This window comes from Euprymna scolopes, chromosome 27 (assembly GCF_053919585.1).
Source record: "Euprymna scolopes isolate OS-2025 chromosome 27, ASM5391958v1, whole genome shotgun sequence".
Taxonomy (NCBI): Eukaryota; Metazoa; Mollusca; class Cephalopoda; order Sepiida; family Sepiolidae; genus Euprymna; species Euprymna scolopes.
In genome coordinates, this window is record NC_136508.1 from 39,183,067 (window position 1) to 39,205,042 (window position 21,976).

General features: G+C 36.6%; 1 protein-coding gene across 1 annotated transcript in view; it reads left to right on the forward strand.

The window, feature by feature from the left end:
- Positions 1-21,976, forward strand: part of LOC145248700 (fibroblast growth factor receptor 2-like) — a 380,337-nt gene that overhangs the window by 353,125 nt on the left and 5,236 nt on the right. Inside the window, exons 9-13 of the mRNA XM_080110355.1 lie at positions 1,306-1,468; positions 5,507-5,617; positions 6,504-6,709; positions 9,536-9,649; positions 13,379-13,490. Of these exons, the coding sequence (XP_079966481.1) occupies positions 1,306-1,468; positions 5,507-5,617; positions 6,504-6,709; positions 9,536-9,649; positions 13,379-13,490 (706 nt within the window). The remainder of the gene's footprint in view (positions 1-1,305; positions 1,469-5,506; positions 5,618-6,503; positions 6,710-9,535; positions 9,650-13,378; positions 13,491-21,976) is intronic.

Here is a 21,976-nt window from a genome sequence, read left to right on the forward strand (position 1 = left end):
GAACCCGTATGTCAACATGATTACGCCATGTATGTACCATACGTGGTTTCCTTTCATTAGAGAAATGTAACATCCAGTGTCCATATTTCTGTTCTATGGAATAACCCAGGGGCTTTCAAACTACAGATCTGGCCCACTAAAGTCGTTAATCTGGTCTGTGGAGCTCTTATAGAAGACATAAAAATATTCAGGAAATATTTGTAAAATGGCAATGTGTAAAAATAAGTGTAATGGGTTTTTTTTTTCTTTTTGTTCCGAAAATAATTTTTAAAAAGATTGAGGTTTTGGAGAACCAGTTTTACTAAAAAATAAACCTAATGGGACAAAAAAGTATAAAACACGTTCGGGTAATTTTGTTTTTATTTTGGCCCACGTAGCTCTAAAAAGTCAGCAATATGGGCTCCCGTTCGAAAAGTTTATAGAGGCCAGGAGAGGAATAGTTTTAAAAGGTGGAGTAACCTGATCAACAAAGGTGCAATACAAAAAAGTATTTTTTTTTTTTAATATGATCTAAATTTATTTCGATTAAAAGGTTGAGATCAAAATGTAGTATCTGTTCTGTCCAAAGATGGTGGAATAATAGTCTGGGGTCTGCATTCATGCTGACATCCATAGAAGAGTTTTTGAGATAGACCCCTTAGTCTGATCTATTTTGAACTACATCAACCAGAATACTTAGATATGTACGTTTCAGTTTCGGCGAAAATGGTACAATAATATCAGAAAATCTACATTGGCACCGGATGTCCATAGAATGGGGACCGAGAGGAATTTAACTCAATGGCATAAACAAAGGGTACCATTTGAGATTCCAAGAAGGTTATATACTACAACTAAAGGTGTTTTAAAGCAGCATTCATCCTAAGCGGGTTGAACCGACTTCCTTCAAAGGAAGAAGTTTCTAGAGAGTATCAAACTCACTGGTGATACTCCATCTTGTATATCCTGGTCAGGAGAAATGATGCAGTTAGGTTTTTGCAGTTCTCGTAAGATGATGTCGACGTCCTCTTACATACAGTGCCCAATATTCTCAAATAGTCACCCATTTGGTACTGACCAGACTCAATTTTGCTTAACTTTTGTGACTTAATCTGCCAACGTGATTATCCTATTCTAAAGGCGTTTAAAGAAGACTAAAACGTTAGGAAAATACAAACGACTAAGACGAAGAAAATTGTCAAACATTCTGTGCCATTATTTTTTCATTTTTTTTTTTTTGTAAGAAAATCTTAAATGTTTCATCTGTTTCTTGGAATTTTTTTTTTTCATTGTGTTATAGATTGTTTTTTTGTGTGTGTGTTTTAGGGGGATTTCATGGATTCTCGCCATGGATGGGAAATGCCACGTCGTTTTATCAAATTACATGATCTTATGGGCAAAGGCATTTACACGGAAGTGTGGAAAGGCAGGATGCAAAAGCACCCAACCAGAGAAGATATGGTACGCGTGGCAATTAAACGTCTCATGGGTAAGTAACCAGTCGCGACTTGTGTTTGCGTACATATATATATATATATATATATATATATATATATATATATAAATATATATAAGGAATGACAAAAGTCTATATTCCAAAGTTCATGTTGACCATCTTACAATTTATTCCTTCAATTCAGTTGACATTTATAATTCTTGACAGTATCTGTTTCGTAGCACAAAATCAATGATCAATTAGTGTATCTATTTTTCCCTTAACTCATCAGAATAAATAGCAACAATCAATCCATCAAAAGGAGATAAAGTGCGTTTTGACAGGATTAAAAATCCGAAAATTGGAAAAGAAGCTGTAAATAGCTTATAATATGTTTACATTACGCCATTTTGAATTTAGAAATGTAATGATCTTATATTATATTACCCCCTCCTTCTTACCACTTCCTCTAACTTTTCCCTAAAACTATCCTTTTAACCGAAACTTGATTTTTGTAATTAACTTAATCCTATAAGAACTTTAATTTTTGCTTGTTGCCAGTCATGGCATTTTTCCTCTCCTCAAAATTTAAAAAGGTCTGGAACCTTTTTAATTTTTTGTATTTTAATTTTTCTTGCCTGATGAAATCAAATATGATTGAAACGGTCTGCACATCGTAGCAAGAGATAACTATATTTACATAAAGAATAAATAAATATATATATATATATATATATATATAGTAAGAGAGAGAGAGAGAGAGAGAGAGAGATCTTGGGTTGAGCATATTGGGAAGTGATAAATAAACTGCTATTTGCGCATTAAGCGATGCCCTTTGTGTAAACAAATGGAACTTAGACGTTTAGACAATGTTCATTGTTAATCCACATACCCATCTTAGCAGTAGACAAATAGCATAACGGTTAGAAGCGCCAACTGTCGTCTAGGCAGTCAAATTTCAAACCTGGCTTGCAGTAGTTGTTTGTCTAGCTACACTGATGAGCTGTGATACAGCGAAACAGTACCGTACATAGATAACTATATATATATATATATATATATATATATATATATATATATATATGTATTCTATCTAACATATAAAATTATCTTGTCAATTTTTTCAACTTAGACTCAAATAACAATACATGACAAATTGATATTTGCATTTTCTTTTTGTTGTTATACCATATTATTTGATCCAAACAATTCTCTTTTGTTTCCTTAGAAAATTAAGGTTCACTTCAAGCTTTTTTTGTTTTGTTTCTTTTTAAGTCATTTTTCTGTCGGAGATGCAAAAATCTCTCAGAACAGTCTGTCGAAGGTATGATTGCGGATAGTCTGACTGTTTTCCTTGTGCAACACGCGGCTTATGTGTCATGGTTAATGACCATCAGCAGTGTATCATCTTTGAGAATTTTTTTTTATAAATGATTAACAAAAAAAAAAAAAACGTTCACAAAGAACCTCATATGGCCCAGAGCTTTCTAATTCATTTCTTTCAGGTAAAAAAAAAAATTATTTATTTTAAAGCAAAAAAAAAATTATATCTTCTTTTTACTATAGAGTTACTGCTTATCAAGGTCCAGAAGCCATTCAAGGATAATAGTTAATGAGTGTCAAGTTGTAATATAGTGCATATGAGCGCGTGCGAAGATGTTGGCTTGTGTGGAGATTAGCAGCAGCATCCGAAAAACGCGCTTATGCAAATTGGGAAGTATGCGCAAGAAGAATGAAAAAAGGAAAACAAAAATGCAACACGTGCTCGGGGAGAAGCAAAGTGAACGTTAAAAAGAATGGGCATGTAAAGACACAGTCGAGAAATGACTGGCTGCGGCCGTCATGGGTTCGGAGAGGAAAAATATACATAGGGTGAGATGGACAATGTGGAGAGAGTTTTTTTAAGTGGTGCAGAAAGAAACGGTAATAAAAAAAATTGTTAAAAAAGAAAAAAATGGCGACCCGGATTTTTATTAATTTATTTCTGTTCCCGTTTTTTTTTTTTTTTTTTTGTTTATCCATTTGCGACGTAACAGCCACGTTACAAGGTGAGACAACGCCATGATGATCGGTGATGGTGGAAATTGGATTGGAGTTAATTTATTTTAGAGGACAGCTCATCAGAAACTTGTTTACGTTGGACTCAAAGCCGACTATGCTATAGTTAGCTGGGAAGCAGTCCCACAGTATTGCGTTCCCCAGACGAGCAATTCTGTGAAAAAAGCTTTGCTCATGGAATTTTCGTTTAGTTTTAGTCACAGATAGAGAGTAAGGGAAATTGCTGATCGTGGTTGTAGCTAGACGAGTGCTTACTGTGAATGTCTTACAGGGGGAGGGGGACTATAGTATGAAGCTCGGTCGAGCAACTGCCATGAAAATAACGATAGAGCAGAGATAGACTCGCAACATCTCTTCTGTGAGAAAAAGAAAGAAGGGAGCAAAAACAACATCGCCCACTTGATTTCGAAGTCGATTTTGTACTTTGTTTAAGATTTTGTACTCTGAGCACATATGGTAACAGTACTCCATCTTGGGATGTATTTGGTTCCTATAGAAGATTGCATTCCTGGAGCAGTAGAATGATTCAACCATTTTTTTCTGTAACCTTGGCGTCGATGTGCATTTTAAGACCAAAAATTGTGTCATTTTAGGTATTACCTGTGTATAAGTCGACTGTAGATTCTAAACAAGTCAAATGATTCGTTTAATGGCTCTTTCTTGCACAGATAATTTCCTTTTTAATATTTTTTGTAAGACATATTATGAATTGTTTCTCGGCGATAATCCTTGCATTTACGCAAGTGTGGTTTATTCAATTTTCATATATAGAATCAACCCACTACACACTTACACGCAACGAACGCAGATGTTGCCAATCAAACATTCTGATCAATGACATGCAGGTACAGTTACTGTTTTTACACATAATTTATATCACATACCATAATGACGTAAATGCATAGATTGCACGAGACGTAATATACCGTAATAGTGTGAACGCATGTGTTAAGTGCCATTAAATGGCTTCATTAAATAGTTTTCATGAAATTGTTAAAACTTGTTGAACTTAGAGGAGAACAACTACACTACATTTCCACACCTAATAAAAAATCCGCCATATCATCGAATACATCATATCGAACTTAGACCTATAGCCACGTCTATAGATTGAACATTGCGAGAGCTATTCCAATTATTATTAACCCTTCCACAGAAAAACCACGCATGTGCTTATATGCTGGCAAACATGCTGCAGTGGAGTTCGGAAGGAGTGTGATTAATTACTAGGATTATCGGTATATACCAAGTGCACAAACAAAATGGCATTTTCTATGTTATAATCGAGCGCAGAGTCGCTCTTTAACAAAATTTTCAAAAACATTATCTATGTATAAGCCGACTCCAAAAAATAACCTTAAAATCGTCTCCCAGAAATTCGACTTATTTTTTATTTATTTATTTATTACATTTTCACCCCAAGCAAGGCACATTGCCACTTTGGTGTAGGGGGCTACTATCAGGGGCAGCAACTACTGGGGCACTGTGTAGGGATTTGGGCAGCAAGATGTCGGTTCACGTTACACTTGAACTTCTGCATGTCAGTACGGTTGGGGAAGTAGGGACCTGGAATGGAAATTTCAGAGTCTAGCGGTTCTGGGGAAGAAACTACTGGAGTAAAAGGCTGTCTTACATCTAGGGATCTCTACTATGAAGGGATATACATATATACACAAGTATATACTGTGAATCTTCTATTTCAGATTAGGGGGGAAGTTCAATCCCAGAAGATTGTCCATGCAAGGTGCTTTCTCAAAATGAGAGCCATTCATTTTAATGGAGGCTAGGGATGGGTCAGAGTGTTGGTGGTGAAAAGATAGAATCATGGTTTTGGACGCATTCAAATTAATCATCGGCTTTCTGAAATTTCTTGTTATAAACATTCCAAGACAGACAACAAAAAGATTCCCATCACTCGCTTCTAAACTTGACGACTAAATATTTCCCTGCAGGTTCAAGTCAAAAAGATAAGCCGCCAAAATCTCATATCAAAAATAGAAATATTTTTCATGTTTTTTTTTTTTTTTTTTACAGTTGAAGCAACTGAAAAAGAAAAGAAATTCTTTTTAGAAGAAATGGAAGTGCTGAAGATGCTGCCTCCGCATCAGAATGTGATTCATATGATAGGATGTTACACTCTTCACGGTAAGTAGCATCATCCTGTTGAACAGCATCAGCCCCGTTCCTAATCGAGTTGAGAATCATAATTTGTTTAAAAGCGAGTAAATAAAACCGCCACATCTCAATGTACGTGCATCATAATAGCAATATTAATATTGAAATAAAAGAATAATTTCTGTTTTCACAATCCAAAACAATAAGTATTTAAGAATGCATCATAATAATCGTATATACATAAGGAAGTTAACAATAACGTAAGATTGACCAGGTTGTGTAACGCCAGATGACTAACAAAGAAACGAGTTATCGTACAATAACGAAATACAGAGCAGTAAGAGGGAGAGTTGTCAGTCAGTTAGAAAGTGGACGGGGATCAGTTAGAATCAGTTGAAAGGGGACTGGACTTGGAATTGGTCAATATATTTTTACGACCATAGAAGCTAACGGATGCAATATAGCAGGATGTAGAAGTCAAAGCAGACGTTGCAAACCCAGAGTAAAAGAAGGAAATAAAGATATAAAATTATAACCTGAGTCTGATGTTTCCTTTGGAGGGAAGTAATCTTCATCTTACAGACCCTTCAGTGAAGAACAACCGATGGAAGAAGGTATGTTTCCCTGCATCTGTGCCACATAGATGAAAATTTTTAAAGAACAGTCTGTAAAATGTGATGTGGATTTGAATATGTGTAAACGCCCACACATGCAAGCACACATATTAACAATATAGAAAAAGAGCATTACACATACATTAAAAGAGACATGTTACATATATATACACACGAGACAACATCATCAGCTATACGACATACACATATACAACATACTCGTTATATAAATACACACATAGTATATAACAATATTATGATGATCTTACTGAATTTTTTTTTTTCTTCTTCCTTCACAACAGAACCGCAGCTAATTGTTTTGGAATATGCAGCTGAGGGAACGTTGAGGAATTATCTCCAACGACACCGCATTGGTCAGCAGGAGATCGAGATTACCCAAGGACAGAACCAATCAGTGCGGCTGCGCAATCACACCCTTACCCCTCAGAAGATGTTTAGCCTTGCTACGCAAGTCATCCGAGGAATGGAACATCTGCAGCGATTCAAGGTCTGTGCACAATCATCGTAGATATTCCTTCATTCTGATTTTTTGAGATGGTGATTGGTTATTCGCTTGGATTCTTCGGATTACTGTTCTCCTACAGAGTGTTATTTCCGCAACGTTTCCGTTGATGTAATCTCCCACCTTCTTCAGGTGTATCTTGTCAACCTCGGGAATCTTTCTGTCAAACTCGGCAATCTTTCTTATACAGTTATAACTAGAAGATGTACCCAGCATTGCCGGGTATTAAACGTAACGTAAAATTCCTTTAAAAAAGAATGAAGTAAAAAAAAGAATTGGAAAGAAACTGAGACATGTGCATGCTGGTATTATATTTTTTTTTATAAACAATTCACTTTTTGTAAGTAAAAAAGAAATACTCAAGCTGAGATCGGAGCAAAAACCTAAAGACAGTATGTCAAGTATGATAACTATTAGGCCAGCTTGACACATGGTTTTCAAACCTATTTATTCTTAACATAATGTGAACGATTCATGTATGTGCAGTCGTGAAATAGTTGACAAACAGATAAAAATCCGATGACTGCGAAGTACCAATTTTTTAATTTTGATCCCTGAGCAGTCCTTATTTCCGGAAGAAATCCAATTAAAAAGGTTTTACACGTCTGAATACCCTATATACCAAATTTCAAGTCTGTGGATCAAAAATTCGTTGAGTATAAAGGTTGAGAAATGTCCTCATATACACATTCTCACTTTTATAGATATATAATAATAAATAGAAATATATAATAAGTAGCTAGAATGTACCTTTAGAAACAAAACAGGTTTAAGGATTCTAAAATTCATACTAGAATTGTCCATAAGGACTAGTGGCATAGTGGATAAAGTACTTGGTAAAATTTCGGTTATGTTGGATATATGTGGCAGGTGACCCCCGGGAAGAGATGCATTTGATGGGTTGCATACGTGCAAATTAATTCCATTTGAAGAATGCAAGGCTTTTCACAATTGTCTATTGAAATGCATAATTTGATCAGAAATGTGTGAGAGGATATCAGTCAAAAGGTTGAGACAATAGAAAATGGGAAATATTAAACATTCCAAGATCTAAGAATGCTTATATAGATCAACACAACAGAAAGTGGATGAAGAGAGTTGGTAACAGAGCAAGATCATACCCCTTCACAGTAGAGATCCCTAGATGTAAGAGAGCCTTCTACTCCAGTAGTTTCTTCCACAGAACCGCTAGACTTTGGAATTCCCTTCCGAGTTCCTGCTTCCCCAACTGTACTGACATGCAGAAGTTCAAGTGTAATGTGAACCGACATCTTGCTGCCCAACTTCCCACATCGTACCCCTGTAGATTATGTCCTGGATAGTAGCCCCCTACATCAAAGTGCAATGTGCCTTGTTTGGGGTGAAAATGTAATAAAAAAAATTTAAAAAAAAAAACAAGCTGACACATTTTTTTCACTGTCAGAACATCCGTACCACACCCCCGCCATGTGCCTTCACTGATGTCAACACGCGTCATACCAAATCGAAAAGTGTTGTCTTTGGGAAGTAACAAGATATTTTTATAAATCAGCTGTGTTGTGTTTTATTCTCTGTCAGTGTGTGTATATACTGTAGACCAGTGACAAAAGTCGATTTAGAAATTAAATACACTGAAAAGCACATTGAACGACCGGCCACAGCAATTATATAACAGCTTGCTCAATCAGATTTATTAGTATATTTAAGCCCTTCCCTTCATTGTCTAAGAATACAGGGTAAAATTGTCGCCATAGAAAAAACGACATGATTCCATTTCCGTTTGATGAAAACCGTTTTTATTTTGTTGCAGACCTACTAGTTGGCCAGTTGTGTAGAAATCCCAGTAGCGATAGGAGCCTTCTATCATGTCTGAAAGTAACACAATGTTCAACGAGTGAAATCGAAAATATGCCACTGTACAACTCATGCTCTCTACCGATCCGAGTTATGACAACAGGACCATTGCCAGCACCCTTAAAATGCAAATCTGGATAATAGGGACGTGCTCAGTGTGATGAAAACAAAGTTTCTGGCCACAGTTATGGTCTTTGGTGTGGTTTCAAGTGAGGGCCACATCATGCCACCTCACATCTTAAAAGTCGGCTTGAAAGTCAGTACCAAAGTATACCTGGATGTGCTGAAGAGTGTGGTAGATCCCCTGATGCAATTAGGTGGTCGTTGGCAGACCCTACGTGTGGTAGCAGAACTTGATGCTGGCCCACAAGTCTAAAGAGACCCAGGCTTGGCTTCAAAAGGAATGCTACGACTTTGCACTCTTCTCTCATTGGCCCCGCTTCTCCCTCAACTTGAACCTGCTGGACTATTTCATTTGGTCATACGTTAAGAATATCACCAACATGACCTCCCACAACACCAAAGCCATCCTGATTGCCGCCATCCACAGAGTATTCGCCGAGCTCTCGCCAGTGCTTGTGGAAAAGGCATTCCCCTAGTTCCATACCTGTATCAAAGCGGTGATTGAGGCTGAAGGCGGCTACATTGATGGATGTTATTTCTGCTACATAATCAAGTTATCTAAATTTACTTTTTCATTAATAGTTTTGAAATAAAGCTGTAGCATTGTTTTCTTTAAGAAATTGTTTATTGTTGTGGCCTTAAAGAATCGCTAATATTCAAGAAAAACACAGTGGTATAATTAACAAAAAAGTGCATTAACAAAAGTATATGTCCAATTCTGTAGCCATAACTGCCAATTGTAACTGTATCTGCTTGGTCTAAGTAAGTCCATTTATTTCCAAAACAGATCAACTATGCATCATATATTTTTTAAAATGTTCAGAAATTGTTTTTTTTGTTTGTTTTTCATTGTAGTTGATCAGCTATCGACTGACGTCTGCCAGCATCTTAGTTACAAGAGGAGGGGTGGTTCGTCTCTCGGGATTTGGCTTTCCTGATGATGTAATGGCCAGAAATCTATATGAAGCTGTAAGTAATACATTTTTATTTATTTATTTATTATTTACAAGGGAGTGACCACTTATCAAAGTCTTAAAGCTGCTCAAGGATAAGGGTTAATGAGTAAGACGGTCAGTGAGACAATAGCGAAGTGATTGTTAGTAGGGAAACATGAGTGGAATTTGAATATTTAAGGGGATGGTTTAACAAAAAGTTGTTTACATTGGACTTGAAGACAGTCAAGTTGAGTGATTGAGATTGTCGGACTGACTTCCTCATTTTGGTTGTTATAGTCACAACGTTTCTGCCGTTTTGCCCTCCGGCCTTCATCAGGTGTTTTGTATCGAACTGGGGAACCGTTTGTTAGGAGTCTAATAAAGGGTTGGGTTCGAGACTCCTAACAAACGGTTCCCCAGTTCGATACAAAACACCTGATGAAGGCCGGAGGGCAAAACGGCCGAAACGTAGTGACTATAACAACCAAGATGAGGAAATCAGTCCGACAATCTCAATCAATGAAAACACCTCATCTCAAAAATACAGACAATTACTAGTCAAGTTGAGGTTATCTGGAAAGCAGATCTGCAGTACAGATGGGCAGTTCTAGGAAAGAAGCTTTGTTCATGGAATCTGCATTCAGATTTAAATACAGGTAGAGAGTGGGGGAAAATTGTTGGTAATAATTGTAGCTAGACGAGTGCTTTTTGTGAAAGTTTGGTGTGGAAGGCCCATAGATTGAAGCTCAGACGAGCATTTGCCATGAAAATAATGATACAGAAGAGACAGGCTCACAACGTCTTTTCTATGAAAAAGAGGTTGCAGGGAAGAGAAAGGGGCATCACCTACTAGGTTTCAAAGCCAGTTTTGTACTCCATGAAGGCTGGACAGGATTAAGTGATGTTGAGCCTAGTCAGTAAAAGATGGGTGATAAAATGGGTATAGCAGACCTTGTGAATCTGAGAAATATCAAACCTAATCTTTCTGCTGCGACACCTACATGATGAATCAAAATATGGTCAACGAGTTTTAGGGTTTCTGCGCAGGCGTCGACAACCTAAACAGATCAGACTTATATCTTTAAGTATAACGATTTTCAATCCTTTCATAGTATTTATCGTCATTCAACTGTCAATCTACCCATCTCCTGAATAATTATCCTCAAGTGTTTTTGGCCTTGATAAGTTGTGATCCTTGTTGTTGCTGTCATGAATCCAGATGATCTTTAGTTTTTAATAAAGATCTATTAAAACAAGAAGAAAAGTCACAGAAAACGTTAGAGAGTCATGTAGCAGACGAAATTGTAATGAACACAAGCAGGAGTCCAATCAGAAGTCAGATCTCAGTCACGTGACCGAGTTTATAAAAGGTTAAACCGGCAACTAACTAACTCTCTCTCTCTCTCTCTCTCTCTCTCTCTCTCTCTCTCTCACTCACTCACTCACTCACTCACACAACAACAACAATAACAACAACTCCACATGGAACGGACCTGTCACCTCCAACTTCTCTTTTGAGACTCAACAGAACCCACCCGGCCTTAAAGCTCGGGGTTCGACTAAAACGCGAATACAAACATGCCAACATGGCTACCTTCGCACATGAGCTTCCATGCGATACGCACACATGAACATTCTTTCTCAGCCTACAGTACTGTCTCTAATCTTTCGTGACGCACGTTTCTACTATTAACTTCAAGGAGACAAATAGTCCATCATGGCTACGAACCATAACTTCAACACACACACATGAACACTTCTTTCTTTCAACAGGCCTGTATAATCATCAACATTTCTACACAGAAACACTTTCCATGACCAATCAGTTTCCTTGTTCGTACTAAAGTTGTTATTAAATGCTAGAATGAGACTTCATTTCTACAGTCAGGTTATTTTAGTACTTGAGATAGTAAGACATAGAGAGAAATATAGACTAAGAGAGGGAAAAACGGAGAGAGAGAAATACAGAGTAAGAGAGAGAAAAAAGAAAGTAAGACAGAGAAAGAGGGAGAGAAAGACAGAGTAAGACAGACTAAGAGTGAGAAAGACAGACAGACTGAGAGAGAGAAAAAGATAGGGTAAGACAGACAAAAAGAGAGACAAACAGAGTAAGGCAGATAGACTAAGAAAAAAAAGAAAGACAGATTTAAAGAGAGAAAAGGACAGGGTAAGACATGTAGACTAAGAGAAAGACAGATTAAAACAGACTTAGAGTAAGTTAAAAGAAAAATAAATCTCCTCAGTGATTTTGAGAACTTAAAGAATCCAATCATCTAGATAAGAAGTTAAAATTGAAATATTTATAACACAGATAATCATCTCAATCAGTTGTGACGACTGTAAACGGTGCAGTGTGTAAAGTTTGTCCGTTTCTTTCACTTTTTTTTTGTTTTTTGTTTTTAATGATTATAGTCATAGCATCTATCTATATATATAAAAGGCAAGTGCGGCTTTTTCGCCGGGCTTCTTCGGGAGGGGGGGTACTATTTCTTAGAACTGTTTATATACCCCCTAGATAATAATATCTACGATTTGTGAGCACACGTCGTGTCTAGATTTATTTTGATCGACTTTTATAAAATTTGCGCTATTTCGCTGTGTCGCGTGTTTGTTTGGCTTTTTAGTAAAAATAAAGTGAAACTAAATTGAATCACCGGGACGTCCATAAAGCAAATCAGTTTTGATCACTGCGGTGAAAACCGTTATATCAGAAAAATTGCTTTTCATTTGGACATCCCCATTTTTTATGGGAAGCTGCCCCCCCTCAACAACTTGGGGAAACACATGGCAATTCACTTTTTAATCATTAAATTTCATCCATTCTTATTCCCCTACCTTCATAGCGCCGAGCTACGTCATCATGCTTCTTAATTTTTCGCTTTTGCCTCAAGGATTCGGGTTCGAGCCTACTTCACTACCCAAAACTTTTCTTTTTCAAACACCCGGGCAACGCCGGGCACTCCCGCTAAGAAGTTTTAATATCGTTTGTTTTTTGTTTTTTTGTTGTTTGTTGGGGTTTTTTTTCATCACGTTCGTTGTTTTTTTTTGTTTTTGTGATTTTTTAAAGAAGTTTTAACATTGTTTTTTATATCTAATCAGGGTTATTACTTCGCTTTGTTTTGATTTACCCCCCCACACACACACACACATACACACTTCTAAACACCCGGGCAACATCGGGCACCCATGCTAGTCTATAATATAAATCTCACCTGTCTATTTAAATGTATGCATGGATGTATATATGTATGTCTCGCGAGATTGGTATCATTTTGAAGCTCGCCCCTTCGGATGACAAATATCGAAAAATTGGCCCAAAACATTAATTCCTTCATCCTCAACTGGGCAGTTTTTTACAGGGCAGGGTCGCTTTTTTCGCCGATATTTTCGAAAGTCATTGCCTCTTTTCGATTGTCTTGCCTTAATTTAAATCTATGTCACTTCCGGTTTGGCGATGGGCGCAACAGCTAGCGCGTCACGTTTTTTTTTTTTTTTTTTTTTTTTTTTTTTTTTTCACTTTCTTTTCCTCCTTCGTGGTATGGGTTTGAGCCTGCCTGCCTACTACCACTTTTTTTTTTTGCATTGGCAATTTTCCCTTTTTTTTTTTTTTTTGCTCAACACACACCTAAAAAACACCCGGGCAACGCCGGGCACCCAGGCTAGTTTAAAATGAAAGACAACACTAGATTATCTAGAGATTTTGTATATTGTTACAATTTGTAATTCTTCAATCTTTTGTTTTTGTTTTGTTTTTTTATCACAGACTTCTCTCCCCGTTCGATGGATGAGCCCAGAATCAATTCAGGAACGACTCTTTAACCTGCCTGCGGACATATGGTCTTTTGGGGTCATTTTCTGGGAAATTATACATTTTGGTAAGGATCAGTTTTTTATTATCCAACAGGAGATCTATATAGATCACAAGTTAAATATATAAGCCAAAAGATAAAATAGAAATGATTTTTTTTATATGGAAATCTCCAAAACTAGGCATGAAGTAACTTTATGTAAGAAACTAAAAACATATTACTTCGAATACGTGACCCAGAAAAAAAGAAAATCTTCCTCCATTACCAAAAACATCACTCACGGAATATAAGGACAAAAGGATAAAATAAGGGTCGTGAAAATTACAAGGCTGCCAAAAGTAAACTTAAGTGTGTATCCCGGTGAACTCGGGAATCTTTTTGCACAAGATTTTGATTGGTCTATACTAATCCTACCTAGAATTCTCATTCAACCTAATACCATAGACACACCAGGGGTCACCCTACATAAGATACACGTATCAAATTTTTTTTTATTTAATAAAATATATATTATTTGTAAAAATAGAATTTTATAAAAAGTCACTTTATTGATATTTTACTAGCGTGTGGGTGGGGGGAAATCTTTAAGGTCAGGTATGAAGGTCAGTCCCAGAAGGTTGTCTTAGCAGGGTGCTTCCTCGGAGATGTGGGCTATTCATTTCAATTGGAGTCAAGTGGGGAAAACAAGATGACATACAAGGTGACGTCGCAACCCCACACACAAAAAGATGCCATCCATGAGAACACCATGGAAAATCTTTAATAATTGACGAGTGCGGGATCTTTTATTTTAAACAGTCTGCAAACGCGTTAGGCCTTTTCAAACCATTCGATGACGGATGGGCCAGTGGAGAGCTATTGAATTCAGATATCAACTTCAAGTGGAATTTGTCCATAATGCAAAGTCTTCAATGTATTTGTTCCAATTCATGTTGCCCGTGAATCTTTAGCTGAGGAGTTTGAATGAAGTGTTCCCAGGTAATGTATTATTACTAGGGCTATGACAACAGCATATTCTTTTCATTGTTTTGACCCTCGAGTGTGTATCTGTTGATATCTTATATGCTTTTATATAAAGTGATGTGGTTCTTAGTTGATTAACTGTGTTTGTGTCAGATATATACTTGAGAGTCAAAACAATGAAAAGAATATGCTGTTGTCACAGCCCTATTATAAACAAGAAATAAATAAAAAAGACAAGAAAGCAATGTGACTCAGTAACACGCAACAACATTCTCTAAGGATTCTCCTACAAGTCTGTCTGCATTCACCACATGGCCTACTTTTATGCAGTCGAGACCCACCTAATCTGCATATGAGCAGCGAGATGTTACATCACTTTGCGAGATCACTAGCCAATGAAGGCACCAACATCTTGATTCTTTCTTCACCCAGTAGCTTGATTACACATGACACGCGGACACTTTGCCGGTATGCCCTTTTCTTGATTGCCCCAATTTTCTCTACAAAAATATAAGGGACCACGCAACTTAAGACTAACCATGAAATAACAAAGCGTAGCCTGCAAAAACATTTGAACAAATTTTAACAAATCTATGTAAACTCATTTACCGCGAATTATCTCCGTTTTACTGTAGGATTTCTTCTATACATATTTGACAAATATCCGGTAATTTAATAAAATTGATATTAGTTCAATAAATTTTGTGTTTGATACTTTTGGTTTATAAAGAATAATCGTTGTAAGGAAGATTTTGAATGGAATTATTTCATTTATGGGGAGTGGATTGTTCTTGTTCTATCAGCAATTCACAATGTTTGTCAAATTAGATAGTTTTGTTTTGTTTTTTGTTTTTTTGGCAAAATTGTCACGTTCGAGAATTTTGCTAAGAATCTTAGTGCTATGAATGATGAATATTGTGAGAGGTTCCATCAAGATATTTCCGTGATGGAGAACCGTTTTAAAGGAAAATGGAACCCTGGCATGTTGGTAGACTACTGCTGGAATATAAAAATGGGGTATGACACTCAGCACAAGAGGGTTAAGAGTAAAAATGGTGTTTAAACTGATAAGTCTATGTTTTCATTCACAATCAGTGATCATAAAATATAGTACACGAAAACAGTGTCTAATCTAGAGAAATAAAAGTCAGATTTAGTATCAGGATAATTTTCTGACACCGAAACAAATCTTATGTGGCATGTACTTTTTTTTCAGCAGTGTTATTGGTTGATTGGGATGCATTAGGAAGGAGTAATGTGCATATAAGTAATAAAACCAATAGCTATAATTGATTGTGTGTTAATGCAAACACTATCTATATATCTATAAAAGTGAAAGTGTGTGTGTGTGTGTGTGTACATTTCCCTATGCAATAACTTTGTCAATTTTAAGTCTACAGACTCGAAATTTGATATACAGGGTACTGAGATTTGGGAAAATCTTTGTGATCGGTTTTCGGCCAGAAATTTGGCTGTTAAGGGATCAAAGTTCAACGATTTGACTTTTGAGAACTCTACCAAACTCCTCCGCTAGTTTTAAATTTTTTTTAAATTTTAGATCTAGGTTCCTTGGACATGGATCTAACTTAATAACTTGATTTGACCCCAAAACAATGAAGTTTAAGGGGGTTATAATAGGGGTCAAATTTAAAAAAAAATTACCGCTTTTTTTTTTTTTTTTTTTTCCCGCTCAACATTCACCTCCAAACACCTGGGCAATGCCGGGCTGAAATGCTAGTTTGTTATAAAGAAGGAAAGTAGAAAGTCGATCTTGGGTTTTCTTTCACCTCTCTTATTTTATCCTTTAGTTCTCACATTCCCAGAGCGATTTTTCTAACAAAGAGGGAAGCATTGCTGTTTTTTTTTTGTTTTTTCTTTTTTTACAAAGGAGACATCACTTATCAAAGCCCGGAGGTGACTCGAGGATAAGGATTAATGAGTGTACAGTGGTCAAGGAGAACATGGCGTAGTCATCGTTAGTGGAAATTTGATAAATTGGGTTACTTAAGGGGATGACTCATCAAGAATTTGTTTGTGTTGGACTTGAAGACAACCATATTGTAGTCAGTTGGAAAGCAGAAAAGTGGAACAGAGTTCCACAGGCGTGCAGTTCTAAGAAAGATGCTTTGTTCATGGGATCTACATTTAGGTTTAGACATAGGTAAAGAGTGGGGGAAATTATCGATAGTGGTTTCAGCTTTCCGGGTAAGAATCGAATTCATCTAACACTTATCGTTAGTAAGTTTCTTTCATTTGTTTTTTTTAGCTTTATGTATCTTTTTAGCTTCTTACATTAAATTGCTTCATGCCTTGTCTGGAGTGATTTCCATAAAAAAGAAAAAAGGCATTTAGAATATTAATCTCCACAGTAGCCTGACGAATTCCTTTGTTGTCTACTATTACTACTAATATTGAATGTCGTTGGGATGAGTATAGATACAAATCTCTACAATTCTATAAAAATCACCTTGTGTGTGTGTGTGTGTGTGTGTGTGTGTGTGTGTGTGTGTGTGTGTGTGTGTGTGTGTGAGAGAGAGAGTTCCTTCCTCATATGTTCTGAAACGGTTGAACGGCTGTGCCTATCTTTTGCAAATTTCACACAAAGCTAATTTATATGTCTGGCAGTGTTCTTAGATATGTTTTGCACAGAAATTCATCCGATAAGTATCGAAAATCGAAAAACCTCCGATCCTAAAAATAGCCTTCTTTTCTTATAGATAAAAAAGAATTTTTACAGGGGGAATATTTTGTTACAAATCTTAGAAAATGATTTGTTCTTAAAATTTTTTTAAATAAAAATTTTTTTTGACATATAGCTCAGTGGTAGAGCATTCGACTACAGATCAAATGATCCTCTGTGCAAACCCGGTGTACCTCACCATTTTACGATAAAAGAGGTCCCATTTAAAATCACCACAAATCATTTCTTTGTTTGCATATTTTAAAACTAAACATTAATCAGAAGTGACTTTTCCAGGGCATTAATTGTCATATAGCTGACATGATATTGTAAACAAACACAGACGGAATTTGATGAACGACATTATCATTATTATTTAAAAAATTTTTTGAGAATTAGTCCACCGGGCAAATTATTCCTCGTAATATATAATAATCAATAGAGGATTGATTCTATAATACATACACAATCTGCATAAATTAAAATATCATGTTTAAGCGTATTGTATGACCAGGCAACGCCGGGCGTCGGGCTAGTATAAGATGAAAAAAGTGTATCATATCAAATAATTGAAAATACATGAATGTTATATATATATATATATATATATATATATATATATATACACTCATGTTTTAACGTATTATTATCTATAATATAAATTTCACCTGTCTGTTTCAATGTATGCATGTACGTTTACAAGATCAGTATCGTTTTGAAGCTCAATCCTTCAGATGACAAATATCGAAAAATTGGCCCAAAACATTAATTCCTTCACCCTCAACTGGGCACTTTTCTACATGGAGGGGACACTTTTTTCGCCAATATTTTCGAAAGTCATCGCCTCTTTTCAATTGTCTAGCCTTAATTAAAACCTACGTCACTTCCAGTTTGGCGATGCGCTCAATAGCAAACACGTCACATTTTTTTTTTTTTTTTTTTTCACATTCTTTTCCTCCTTCACGGTACGGGTTCGAGCCTGCCTGTCTACCTGCCTACTACCACTTTTTTTTTTTTTTTTTGCCCAAACACCCGGGCAACGCCGGGCACCCAGGCTCGTAGTAAAATAAATCACAAACAACAAGTACAGATAACTGCAAGAAAACAATAAGTTACAGTGATGTGTGATTAAGTTGTTTTTGTTATATGTTTACGAATCGTTCGATTGATTTCAAATATTGTTTACACCGACGATGGAATGTATACGTATATGGCATGTTCATATGGACGGCCATAGTCGATTATCAAGGTTTACTTTGATAACGTCATTTCTAACTTGTGTAGAGAATGACAGTACTCTATCAAATAAGTTGAACACTTACACAAATGTGTATCTAGTTCAGTTGAAGTAGAAAATGATGATGATGATGTCTATTGTTTATATCATTCAGATGCACCAGAATAGGTCTTGGCACGTCATGCCAGTTCCAGATATGTCCTCAACAATAAATCCAGCGAGATTGTCTACTGCAACGCCAGCTGCCATACTTTGCTCGACTGTGCAGTATAAGGAGAAGCACTTACCCAGGCTTTATCTTCTCTCTTTAGGAAGAAGTTATCAGTTTTCATTAGACCACGGAAGTTAAGCAACATTGAGCCTCCCAGCGCGTATCATCCATCATCCCTAGGATGCTCAGATGGTCTTCATTGTTCACACAGATGGACATTAAAATATAAAAAGCAAAATGTGTGTGTGTGTGTGTGTGTGTGTGTGTGTGTGTGTAAGCCTCGCAAAAGCTTCAGACAGACACGTCGGAACATGACAAAATTGGTATTGTTTCAAAGATCGATGTCTCGGACAACAAATATCAAAAAAAACTAAATCCATAGAAAAGGCAGCGCTTGGGATTTTTGCCAAGGACGTCCAGAAAGCAATGAGCTTTGATCAATGCGGTTAAAACCCATCATATCAGACAATTGCTATTCATTTGGACATTCCCCTTTTTATGGGGAGCTGGTTTTCCCCAACAACATCTCGGGGGAAACTGGCTTGCAGCCAAAGTTAAGTTTCCCCTATCGCGTGATGTTTGACCTCATTAAATTTATGCACCTGTCACTTAACGCTTTAATCGTTAAATTAGAACGCTTTTCAGTTCCTGTCCCATCGCAGCCGAGCAGTAAGATGTCAGTTTTTTTTCGCACTTTTTTCTCCATTTTCATCTCGAGGCTTCGGGTTCGAGCCTACCTGCCTCCCAAGACTTTTTTCTTTTACACCGGCAAACACCCAGGCAACGCCGGGCAAACCCACTAGTCTATTATATAAAGGAAAGTCGTCTGTGTGTTTGTATGTCTGCTAGAAACTTTTGTCAGCCACATCCGACCAGGTCGAAATTGTTACCATCTGGAAGAACAATGCCTCAGATGCATAATATGTGAAAATTAGAAAAGATTAATTCTGTGATGGTCAACTGGACTACTTTTTGGAAGGAGGGGTCTGGTTTTCGTGTCTATATTTCCGTAAGTCACACAAGTGTAATTAACTAAAACTATACTTAAAAGGCTTACTGTGCAACGTCATAACGTTATAAGCACTCGATGTGTTTGCTCATAACCTTTTGCCTTCTTCCCCTCTTTCGCGTTTCATATTAATTATTTTTTTTTATTCTTGGTCGCACGGGCACTCTTTGCTATTTTAATTGAAAGAAAAATTGTTTTGATTCATTAGGGGTGGGGTCCAGCGCACGAGTAACAAAAAGTGCTCAATAACCAGAGAATAGCTTCTCTTCGTATCCATTCTGCCAAAATATCAGGTGGGAAGGTTATTACATTTTTGTGTTTTCATCCGTTTTTTTTTATTTTGGAAATTGTTGTGGTGGTATCAACGTTGCCCACGATGAAAGTGCTCAATATCCTTAGTATAACAATCTCTGAACCGAACTTCATGTCGACCCGGGCAACACCAGGTATCCATGCTAGTTATTATTTAAGAAGAGGTTTGACACCAATTGCGGGAAGCAGCCACACTGGAGAAGGGTCAGAGTCTGGTGCACTGGTCTTGCTATACCCTCCCCCTTTTCGGCCTTGTACCACATCTTCTTGTAGTAGAAGGAAGGTTAACACCATTAGGTGTTGAATATCTTATTGTTGAGCTCCAATAAATGAGCTTCGCTTTTATATGCATCATGGTGTCTCTATGAAAGGGTCAGTCAGTTGGTATCCTCTTGCAATTGCATTAATAATGCTGAATCTGCAGATTTAAGTAATTTCTACACACGTCCACCCATTTCTATAAGTTTTGTCCATTAGTTGGTTTGTCACAAATCTTTTAATCGGGATTTCCATTGGTCTGTCACGCTTAAGTTTGAAACATCATGTTCATTGGTTTGTCATGCTTACATTTGAAATGACATTTTCGATGGGTTGTCAAATGGTACTTTTATTGGTCTGTCATGCTAAGCCTGAAATGGCATTTTCATCGGTCTGTCACATGAATTTCAAATAACGCTTTTAGTGGTCTGTCATGCTAAGCCTGAAATGGCATTTTCGTTGGTTTGTCATGCTTACATTTTAAATGGCATTTTCACTGGATTGTGACACGAGTTTCAAATGGTACTTTTATTGGTCTGTCATGTTAAGCACGAAATAGTAGTTTCATTGGTCTGTCACGTTTAAGCTGAAAATGTCATTTTCGTTGCTAATTGCACAAACTGAACGGACACACATCTTCAGAATATCTGTTCTGGTTTTAATTCCGAATTCTCTGATGAAACTGTCCAACTATATTTCTAGTTCCAAGCTTTTATCTCCAAATTGGATTGGATTCGAAACAGAAGATTAGGACTGTTTAGAGAGAATGTGTGTGTGTGTGTGTGTGTGTGTGTGTGTGTGGCGTGTGTGTGGCGTATTTACGTAATTATAGTCCCCCATGAGGAATACATACTTCCCAATCGCACAAGCACGAGAATCAAGACAGGCAATTAATTGAAAATATCTTTGATGATTTTAGATGCGTCCTTGTCATCCTATGAGAGGCTTTGGACGTCTGTATATTGGCTGTGCTTTAGTTCGAATCACAAAACAGCTGCACCCAAATGTCTCTAGAACAGTGATCTGTCTGTGAGTCAGTCAAATTTAAGTTTAGAATTTTGTGATAATCAGTCCTGCTTTTTCAAATTTAAACATAGGACTGAGGAAAATATTAAGTTTGAAATAAACATGACAGACAAACGGAAATGATATTTCAAACCTAACAATAATCTTTTATGTTTTCTTTTTTTGTTTTTTTACAAAGGAGTTACCACTTATCAAGGCCCGGAGGCCACTCGAGGATAAAGGTTAATGAGTGTACGGTAGTCAATTATTTGCAAAATTTAGCATGACAGAAAAACGGAAATCCTCTTTCAAATTTAAGCATGACAGACAAACAGAAATCCTATTTCAAAAGTGTGACAGATTGCAGAAAATGCTAGATGTTGAAAAGCATTTTCGTTGGTATGCCATGCCTATTTCAAACTTGCATGTGTCAGACTGAGGAAATTGCTAAGTTTAAATAGTGTTTTTGATAATCTGCCATCTCTATTCCAAATTCAAGTGTGGCAGGCTGTGAAAAATTTAAGTTTGAAATTGATGTGACAGACCAACGAAAACGCTAGGGTTGCAAAACATTTGCACCGCAAAGCACACAAATCTATTGTGTTCACATTCATAATATCCATCCTTATTATATTCCTAGCAACCACGTCTTTTCATCCAAATCAGTGAAGTTTTTAATGAACTCTAATCAGTTGGCCAGGGAAAATAAAGCTGCTTTTATTTATTTTTTTTTAAATAATTACATAGCCTGAAGACCAACACTAATTGTTATTTTTCGCTGTTGTTAATTGATGAAAGTTTTGGCATCTAAAAACGAGGCTAATCTTTATGTCTTGCAAAGAAAATCTTCCTGATTCGAATATGTTTTCATTCATCA